General features: G+C 45.2%; 1 protein-coding gene across 6 annotated transcripts in view; it reads left to right on the top strand.

Annotated features, from left to right (window-relative positions):
* Positions 1-256: 256 nt before the first annotated feature.
* The window catches only part of LOC135101948 (uncharacterized), an 84,450-nt gene continuing 74,075 nt past the window's right edge, over positions 257-10,631 (top strand). For 3 of the 6 annotated variants that reach the window (XM_064006392.1, XM_064006394.1, XM_064006393.1), the window contains exon 1: positions 257-1,135. In XM_064006392.1, the coding sequence (XP_063862462.1) occupies positions 623-1,135 (513 nt within the window). In that variant the 5' untranslated portion in view covers positions 257-622. Of the gene's footprint in view, positions 1,136-2,929; positions 4,480-7,583; positions 7,803-10,631 lie in introns of those variants that run through there. The other 3 variants (XM_064006391.1, XM_064006390.1, XM_064006395.1) reach the window with 3 other exon arrangements.

Genomic DNA, 10,631 nt, shown 5'->3' with positions numbered 1-10,631 from the left:
CAACGTAATTAATGGATGGTATTTATTGTTAACTGAAGAAATGTATTGATAATGGTTTTAGCTCTTTCCAGTACGATTTGTCATATCCGTGATGTAAGAAAGGATCTATGTGCCTTGTGATGGCGAGTTAAGGCTGTACTTCTGTTACTGATGTAGCCTCTTCCTAAACAATAAGGTAATAAACACATGTACGGCGCTTGTTGGCATCTCAAGGCGGCGGGTTCCCTCCCATCGCCGTCCCGCTCCCCTGCCCCACTCCCCAGTCTGCTTCAAGCGTTCGTGTCGGCTTGGTTACGTCGCTCATGCTCGCGCGGGGTCTTTCCATGCGTTCACGATCATACTTCGTTTATGATAAAACTTTCAACTAACCAGTTAAGTTTTTTCGACTCCTAGACGTCCAGAAGCCTTAGGTGGTGGTAAGTTATGTCATGTAGGGAGTGACATGAGCTGTGAAGTTGAATGTAGCTGTCATGTGATTGTGGAGCGTGTGCCGCTGTGAAGAGTTTGACCCAGTGTGGCTTGGGCTCCCAGGTGCAGTGCGTGTAGACTCCACCTCCCTTGGCTAATTCCTCAGGGCAGTGTGCAAGGGACCTCCAAACAAGTATTGTGTACACGATGGTGAATGTCGAGTGAGTTACCAAATCTGTGGATTCGTGAGAATACTCTGTCCCTGCCGCGAGCCAAGAGAGCCATGAGGCGAGTCGGAGAGTCTCCGGTGAGGGTGTTGGAGACCAACATTGACCTCCCATTGTCGGTGAACGGGGACTTGAATAAGGGCCCCAATGGGAACAATCGCGGGGCCGTGCATGATCACCACCATCACCACCACGACCATGAAGCTGAAGCCGCTGCTCCCACCGACACAATGCTTGCCCACCACCACCACGTCAAATATCCGCTGCCCAACGATGACGACGACGACGACGATATCAAGGGCAAACCGGGCAAGCTACAGAAGATGGCACACCGGCATGGCCTGACAAAGAAGGGGCTGCTGCTCCTGTTGCTGGTTGGCTTTTTGTGCGTGGTGCAGCTTGTGGCTCTGCTGGTGATGACTGTCCTCTGGCCCAAAGACCTCGAGCAACTCAAGACGGAGGTGTGCCTTACTCCGGACTGTCTGCGTGCTTCTGCTCAGGTACAGTGCTCGCCTCTTGGTTACCTGTATCTGTTCACGTTGGTGCCATGTGTACATATTAAGTTCATGGGAATGGAATGAAGTTTCTCTTAAAACATTCTAAGTGAATTCCTAAAATAAGGGTTGGTTGCTGTTGAAGATGCAATCAATATTTTTAAAGTTACAGTTCATTAGATCATTACACAAACAAGATTATTTAGCGTAATATTAGTGGACGAAACCGTAGTTGTGGCGCACTCAAATACTGAGTATGTTTTGAATAGTAAAATCGATCCTATGCTTTTGAAATGAAGGGGAAAGGGAGGAGACACAGCATCAGCAATGTGTTTTGACCTACATAGTTCAGCAGGCCGCCGCAGGGGTGTAGCGGAAAGTCATCCGATAGCAGCACTTAAGAAGTTAGCAGGCATGAGAGTGGAAAAGTAGAGCAGTGCAATGCCACTTACTTAATTAGGTTACATTGTTTTTAGAGTTTGGGTGCAGCTTGCGAACAATGCAGGTTATGTGTGGAGAAAGGAGCACCTTGCCATTTAGGACAATGGCCGGTTGCCTTGTGTCCGGTGGTGGCGGCGAGGCCCGGGGCGGCGTGACCTGCGCGGGTTGCAAGTCTCCTGTCGTTTTCGCACTTTTTTTTATATTTTCAAATTTATTTATTTATTTATTTATATTTTTTTCATCCGCAGGAAAAAAAAGATTGTTGTCAGGCCCCATGATTAACTTGTCATTGTGACGGTAGGCATTTTAATAATCCGAGCAACTAATAAATTAACACGAAAACCATAAAAAAGAGTGAGAAAAAAAAAGTTGGTGGTGGAGGATGAATGTTGCCATAAATTTGCCAGCGTTGGAATTAAATGTTTCCAGCCCCCCTGACTATATACTCTTCTCTGTAATGTATAATTTATAACAAGCTGCGAACATGAAATTTCACCCTCTGCATTAATGATTTAGCATGTGTGATGATTTCATTTGAGAAGGAAATAACTCAGGTTACAATCATTGCAGTCATTACATGTAGAGATAAACCTGTGTCTGTTGGGACAAGGGAGGACTGAAGCCACTAGAGTTATTCAAGCGAAGAGAGGTACAGTACTTGAATCAAAATGTTTATTGCGCATTTAAATAAATGGGCGACAGGGAGAAGTACGTAATAGAAGTGCATGATTACATAATAAGAAGTTGATGTAAGAAAGAAGAAACCTGTAGGGAGCATTAGTGTCAGTCCTACCCTCTCGCCACTCACTTGGTGTTAAGTTCGTAATTTTAGGTTTGCGTTGTTACTTCATGCATGAATTGAATCGTGGACAGGGCGGCTTTCATAGATACCATGTTAACTTAGCTTCTAGACGGAGTTCGCGGTGCTTGATTTAGTTTATGCGAATGAATAATTTTTAATTCATTTTTCTCATCTCCAGTCGTTTTTATCCCTTCATCTTTTGAACGATTATTTTTGAAGCACCAGACTCCCACCGCCCGCCCCTTCGCCCACTCCACCAAATGGCGCAGCGCAGACGTGATTCGTAAACATTATGGCATCCTTACCGACCTCTCCATCGGGTCGAGGGGCATCATCATTAATTAATAGCAAAGCGTCCTCGTTATCGTCAGCCACACCGTTGATCTCAGTCCAATTTTGTCCCCCTTCACAACCCTCCCCTTCCCCCCAAGCTGCGACTCCCCTCCCCTTTCCTTCCCAGCACCTTTCCTCTCCCTTCCCTTCCGCCACGACTCTTCCACACCGCCACGGCAGGAACGTCTAGGCGCGTCAGTGGGTCTCTGGTTCACTCTTTTCAGCCATGATTACTGTTTGCTCGAGGCTGATTACCGCCGCCCCCACCCGCACTCCGCAGCCCGCCACTGACTGGTCTCAGATGAAGTGAACATGACTCGCTGTGTGCTGTGTCTTTTGAGGCTGAACGCGTGCTTTTACACGGCAAGTGAGCATTAATTTTTAAAGTTGGGGTGTGCGAGCGGATGTCAGTTCAGTCAGAGGAGGCTTGCATGTGATGATAAAGAAAGGCCTTCCGTGTGGCAACAGTGGTGTTTATAGAGTTGACGAGCATACACAGCAGCGAAGCAGTGGTCTAGAACAACCAGGCAGGTCTCCGTGACAGACAGACCAACACTTCCCGGCTGTATGATGTTATGTAATAAGATTCTCGAACGGAATGGCAAATGATCATGAATATTATGCTTGACGTGCTCAATATTATTTCTCCCAGCGCCGCCATGTCTTGCAGCGTGTCGGCCCTCAGAGCACGGATGGATGTTAATTTAAGAGTAATGACTTGTGCCCCTGTACACATGCCGAGAACTCATTAGTCCAAGTAAACTTGTCGCATATGTCGGTACCTAAATCATCGTCAACAAGCCTGACATGTTTGCATTTCACATTGACTGTCAGCGCTGATCTTGTAAAGAGACCTGGCAGTCAGCTGCCGACACATCTGCAAGAGCGAGTGACGCCAAGGTTCCCTTCGCTGAAGAGGCAGAAGGCGCTTCTCCCTTTGGTTGACTGGCGCAGCATCAGCGAAGGGTCGTGATGAAAGACATCTGGGTAGGCCGGCATGGAGCCGAGGTTACCGTTCTTGTAATAATTATATACATGATCTTGTGCCCCACTTAATTAGCTTGCACGCAATAAAAAATCTCGTGATAAAAAAGAAAAGACAAGAAAGCCGTCCTTGACATTATTTTTTGTTTTTGCTGTGAGTGGTACGGACGCATTGTTACTGGTATCGTGAGGAGAGTGGCGCAGCACGAGCCCAGAATACATTTCGGCGGCAGCAAATACTGGCAGACTCACGCCGCGGCTGTCGGAATAATGAATGGTAGAATGGCTAGTCGATTCCCGAGGGAGTTGAGGCAGGTGGGGACGAGTTTTTCACGCCAGACGGAGAAGTGGCTGGGCAGGAAGAGGCGGGAGGAGGAGGCTGAGGGGGGATAGGTGATGGGCTGCCGATTGTAAAACCCCTCTGGGAAAAACTCAGAGAAATGCAAATATTTAGGCTGATTTATGGAAGCATTTTGAGAGTACGAACCAGAATTGGCCGGCCTGAAAATGCCGATAGGAAGGGAGGGAAAGAAATACCTGCCTACATTAACATGTCGAAGGAAACTGGTGATGGTGATAGTGGAGGTGGTGGAGTAAGTAGTGGTGGTGATGGTGGCTGCGGGGGTGGTTGGGAGGGAGGATGGTCGTGTGAGGAGTGTTGGCGGACGCGGCTCGCAGCATGGCTTCATCAATCAGCTGTTCAGTAAGGCGTCACTCGGCCCGGAGCTGCATCTGGGAGGAGCTTGTGGGTGACAGGACAGAGAGAGAGAGAGAGAGAGAGAGAGAGAGAGAGAGAGAGAGAGAGAGAGAGAGAGAGAGAGAGAGAGAGAGTCCTTAATGTTCTACATATCACATAACAGAATAATTGTAACTTCCAAACTTCCACGAAATGCCAGTATGTAAGGATACCCATTAAAGCTTTCATTTTCTCACATGATGAACGCGCGAGAGATTGCACATTAGTGAATTAAAGTATAATGGTTTGCACCGTTATAAGCTCCAGCATCGTGTTTAACGCCCGTGCCATTATAAAATCTGGACACTTAAGAGATTGATATTTGATACCATTTTGGTGAAAGTGTAAATGTAGATTAAAGTTACTCTGATACTTTTAAATCCATAGATTATGTATCGGTCAGACATTATAAAGTAAATGAAGTGTCTCAATTTAGCAGTGCACACCTGCTTATGCGGGTCGTGTGAGTGTTAAATTCCCTTTGTGCACGCAGTAAACCGGTTCTGAACTCCATTTGCTTGATCTGAGTCATCTCGTGCAGCAGTGCTTGGGAGGGAGGAAGGGAGGGACAGAGGGGGGGCGGGAGGATCGCCAGGGCCTTGACTCCATCCCCTTTTTCCTCTCCTTTGACTCATGCCATTTCCACGCCACTCCGTTTTCTAATATGGCAACACGGCACACGATATCCTCCTCTGCAGCGTTATCTTTTTTTTACACTTTGTTGATAATGTCCGGTAGGGGGACGTGAGGGGGTGTGCTATTAATCATACAACAGCAGTGATCTTGTCTGGCCGTCCTGCTGGAAAAAAAAAAAAAAAAAATGAAATGTAAACGTCTTGCTTGATTAAGTTTGTGTTTACTGCGCAGCGTCTTCGCGACCGCCATGTGCCCAGCTGCCTGGTAAACGGTTTTCTTCACTTGTCGTGGCATTACATTACGAGGATATTTTTTTCTTTTTACGTTGCGAAAGATTATTATTGTTGTTGTTGTTGTTGTTGTTGTTGTGTTACATCTAACCTACTACTACTACTACTACTACTACTACTACTACTACTACTACTACTACTACTACTACTACTACTACCAACAATGATTATTATGATCCTTATATTTGTAAGTCTTTAGGTTGCACTTTCTGATAAATACGTCGGTAGGAATATTCTCGAAGGGTGTACATTGTGGTACTGTTTGGCATTATTCGCAGTGTTCCTCTTTTACTGAGTTTTCCGTTATTGTCATTTGATTTATTTAGTGATATTTATTCATTAGTTTCATAGCTTATACCTTATTGTTAAGACGCGCAGACCCAGACGTTCTCTCAGATTTGTTACGTGGCAAGCTTTGTGATTCTTAATGGCGCTAGTTCTAAGACACGTAATTTCAGATTATTGTCAGTTCCAACCGGCCGATAGCAAGGTGTGATAACAGGCGGTGCTCTTGTCTTTCTGAATGACATGTTTACGTAGCGTTAGGTGAAGTGCACTGTCAGCATTTCTTACTCTGCTACTTCCCTTCCTCCTCCCTTGTCTCTTACTTGTGCTTCTTTCCTCATGCTTTCTTCCCCAACTCTTTCGCCACCTCACGATGGTGTGTGTGTGTGTGTGTGTGTGTGTGTGTGTGTGTGTGTGTGTGTGTGTGTGTGTGTGTGTGTGTGTGTGTTCTTGAACAGCCTGCATGTTTGTTCATTAGTTTCTTTTAAATGTAGTTTCATGCTTGTTATCTTTTTATTTTTTTCTTCGCCGCTATCACCACCACCACCACCTCTCTCTCTCTCTCTCTCTCTCTCTCTCTCTCTCTCTCTCTCTCTCTCTCTCTCTCTCTCTCTCTCTCTCTCTCTCTCTCTCTCTCTCTCTCATAATTTAAAAGTTTCCCCCAACACACACAATTGGATCTCAGAGTGCATCTTTAATTATCGAACCGTCAGATAATGTGTTCCTGGAGACTGAATAATTAACCTCTTGCCATGCTGAAGAACACAGAACCAGTAGAACAGCATATGCACTGAATCCACATATCAGCGTTCAATAGTTTTACGAAGGACTTGGATACCTTTAGCTTGTGACCTTCCCTTCACTTCTATCTTCGGCAGGAGAATAGATGAACGCGTTTAGTTTTGTTTGCTAGAGAATAGTGGATTTTTTTTTTTATTTTAGTTATGGCAGTGGTGTTGGAGGGATAGATGAAGGGAGGCTGGAACGAGACACGAATGAAGGTGGAAGTATTAAGTGGCAGATGAGGGTGAAACTGAGAAAACAGGGAAGAGATAGGAAGGGAGATACTGGAAATTTTAGGTGGCAGGTGAAGAAAAGAGACTCGGAAAGGAGAGGCGAGATAGTGGAGGGCAGTAGTAGTAGTAGTAGTAGTAGTAGTAGTAGTAGATGGCAGGTAAAAGAGAAGAGTCTGAGAAGTAGAGAAATACATAGTTGATGATAAATGAGGGAGAGACTGGAAAAGGTAGTAGTAGGTGGCAGAAAAAAAAAAAGGAAAAGGGAAACCGTTAAAGGAAGGACGATATAGAAGGAGTAATGGAAGTAGCTGCTGCGGGGAGGGGAGGTATGGAGCAGGGGGGTGAGATTTTAGGGGTAATGGGGGGGCGGTAGAGGGGAAGGGAGGAGCTGTCGGGAAGGCTGCCAGATGTGCGAACGTGACTGGAGTGCCCACTGTTAGGGAGCCACCGATACGGACGCTAATGGTGGGAATATATTTGTGGGGACTCACTCGGTTTTACTCGATTTTTGTGCAGGCAATTTTTTTTTTTGGTGGGGGAGGGGGTGGGGAGGGGTGTTTTTTGGGGGGATTGGATGGGAGGAGGGGGAGATTTTTTTTTTTGTGGGTGTTGTGACTTCAATATTCGTCGTCGGAACTTCATCAGGTTTTGCATTTGTCCAGAGAGAGAGAGAGAGAGAGAGAGAGAGAGAGAGAGAGAGAGAGAGAGAGAGAGAGAGAGAGAGAGACACTCGGGCTACTAATAACTGATGGCAAGATTTCGTCGTTTTTCTCTCATTTGATGAAAGGATAATTAATTAGTGACGCCTGTGATTTTTCTGTATTGATATTTTTCCCCTCCTCACTCTTTGTTTTCCCGCTTTATTTTTCCGTCCAGTCAGGAACAAATAATGGGACCCTTGTATTTTTTCCCTTCCTTAATTTCCTTGCAGCCGGTCACCACAGGAGGACAGCAGTTCACCCCAGCTGGCCGAGACAAAACTATTCCGGGGCGTAATTGGCTGAGGAAGGTGGCAACTTTGGGGACTTCGATGCTAGTAACGGCTATTAGTGGTTGGGTACAGTACAGTAGCAATGGGAGGAGGGGAAAGAGAGGGAGAAAGAACAGGAGGGGGAGGAGAAAGTGGATTGAATGAGAGGCAGGAGGGGGAATAGAATGGAAAGCAGGAGAAGAAAGAGAAAGAGGTAGACTAGGGGAAGAAGAGAAAGTGGAGGCAGAGAATGGAAAGCAGTAAGGGGAATAGGATATGAAGAAGAGGTAGACAAAGGGGAATCAGAAGGTGGAGGAAGTGGAGGGATAGGATGGGACGGAGAACAGGATGGAATGAAAGAGGAGATAAAGAGAAGAAGGAGGGATAGGGAAAGGAGGAGGAGCAGTAGAAGGAGGAGGAAGTGGAGTAATAGAATTGAAAACAGGAGGAATAGGATGGAAAGTAGGAGGAGGAAGAAGTAGAGAAGGGAAGGAGAGGGAGGAATAGAAAGAGAAGGAAGAGTAGGAAGAGAAAGAGAAGGAAGAAGCTACGCGGATTAAGACAGTGGTAAAGAACAAAACTATTTAATTTCTCTCCTTTTTAGTAAACACACATCCCAAATAAATATATCTACTATTGCGACATAAAGAAAAACACACTTTCTACGTCCCGCACTCATAAAATCTAACATAAATAAATGAATAAACACAGAAAACCGAGTATTATAACGCTGAGGTAGAGGAGCGAAGAGGAGGTGGAGCTTACAGTGTTGCCACGTCGCCTCACAAGTGGTGTAGTAACAACTGGGAGGGGAAGCAGGCAGCGTGTTTCTCGAGAGGTGGACGTCTTTAGTTTTTTGTTTTTCCCCCAGTTGTGATACTTACGGTCCTGGAGGGCTGGAGGGAAAGAGAGCATGGTCACTACTGTCTCTTTATCTCCTGTGATCCTCTCTTGCCCTCCAGAATGTCGTGGCCCGGTGCTGTCTGTCCTTTTGTTTCTTTTTATTCTTGTTTTCTTGTTATTTTTATCCTGTGGCGCGATTATTTTCTGTGTAGTCTTCATAATTATCACAGCTGCTACTTTTGTTCTGGGTCTTGTTTCTTCTGTTATCGTTTCTCTTATGATATACTCTTATTTTGCTTTATTAAACTTTTTTTTCGGGGGAACTTGATAAGGAACATCTCTCTCTCTCTCTCTCTCTCTCTCTCTCTCTCTCTCTCTCTCTCTCTCTCTCTCTCTCTCTCTCTCTCTCTCTCTCAACCGCCACCCACACAGCACGGCGCCATTCAACAAGACCGCGGATCTTCAAACACTTGTAAACAAACCTTCTTAGCTCAACGCATTTTCTCCTCTTTTCACCTCGCCTCGCGCACCCCTTCACCCCAAGCCAAGCATACTCCTACTTTCACCCCGCTCACCCCGCTCACCCCGCTCACACTCCCCTCACACAAGCACCACAATATGCAGCTCCAAAAAGTTGCATCTTTGTTTTGTTTTTTAAGGAAAATTTTTAGTCATATTTTTTTTTTCATAGCTTTTCTGTCCCCTTGGCGTCTGGCATCCCTAGGTTATCGTTTTCTTGAGAGAGAGAGAGAGAGAGAGAGAGAGAGAGAGAGAGAGAGAGAGAGAGAGAGAGAGAGAGAGAGAGAGAGAGAGAGAGAGAGAGAGAGAGAGAGCAAACAATTTAAATTAGGTAGATAGGAGAATATAAGTGTGTGTGTGTGTGTGTGTGTGTGTGTGTGTGTGTATATCTTTGTGTATGTGTGAGTGCTAGTAAGAAAGAACGAATAAAAGAAACAACGAAAGGAAGAAAGGAAAGAAAGGGAGAAAAAGAAAAGGCTTCATGCAATACTAAACGCGCTTCATGACAGCAAAGTAAGAACAAAAGACAAAAAAAAAAAAAGGAAGGAGATTCACACTAAAAAAAAAGCATCGTTATTTTCCACGCGTCTACACCTGCTTATTATGAAAAAAGTGTATAATCTACAGAACTTTAAATATTTACTCTTCCCATAATATCATACCTTACCTCTCTCCCTCATCACTTGGCCCAGACTCTTCCTCAGCCCTCGTTTCCTTCCTTCTCTTTCGTTCCCTCTTCTTTTCCCTCCTTTCATCTACTCAAGTACGTAGCCCTGTGAAGTGCGGGAGAGAACCTGAATGAAGGAAGCTGTGCGTTAGAGAATATTAGGGTAGACTATAAGAGAAGCAGATATGTAAAGACGAATTGAAAGAAGGAGGATTGATAATGAGGAAATATGCTTATGAAGAGATGCAAGAAAAAAAAAACGAATTTGAAGTGTGTACCATCCACGCTTTCTCTCTCTCTCTCTCTCTCTCTCTCTCTCTCTCTCTCTCTCTCTCTCTCTCTCTCTCTCTCTCTCTCTCTCTCTCTCTCTCTCTCAATGACAGATTTACTTGCGGTCACAATATTCCCCCTGTGTTAATGAGTTTTGTAATCCTAATAGCTTTGTCATATTTGAAGCCTGTGTCATCGGAGCGTGGAGGGGCAGAGGGTGTGCTCAGAGAGAGAGAGAGAGAGAGAGAGAGAGAGAGAGAGAGAGAGAGAGAGAGAGAGAGAGAGAGAGAGAGAGAGAGAGGTTTAGGTTTTTGTCGTGTTTGAAATGAATAAAGAGAGGGAAAAAAGTTTGAGTCCCTCTCTGGAAGGTAAAAGAAGGAGAGAGAGAGAGAGAGAGAGAGAGAGAGAGAGAGAGAGAGAGAGAGAGAGAGAGAGAGAGAGAGAGAGAGAGATTTTGGTCAATATATCCTTTACTTACCTACATATTTTTTCACATGTTTGTTTATTTTATTCACCGTTTGTTTACTTTTCTCACCAACCGTGTACTGTTCACGTAAATAACTACAATCTTGTGTGTATGTGTGTGTGTGTGTGTGTGTGTGTGTGTGTGTGTGTGTGTGAAACATGGTAAAGGGAAAAGGACTTGCGGCTTCTGAGACGTCGATCCTTCAGAGAAGAGGAAAAAGACGAGGAGGGGGAAGAGGAGGAGG

This window comes from Scylla paramamosain, chromosome 7 (assembly GCF_035594125.1).
Source record: "Scylla paramamosain isolate STU-SP2022 chromosome 7, ASM3559412v1, whole genome shotgun sequence".
Lineage (NCBI taxonomy): Eukaryota > Metazoa > Arthropoda > Malacostraca > Decapoda > Portunidae > Scylla > Scylla paramamosain.
Note: the sequence above shows the minus strand (reverse complement) of the source record. Positions and strands in the feature narration are given on the sequence as shown.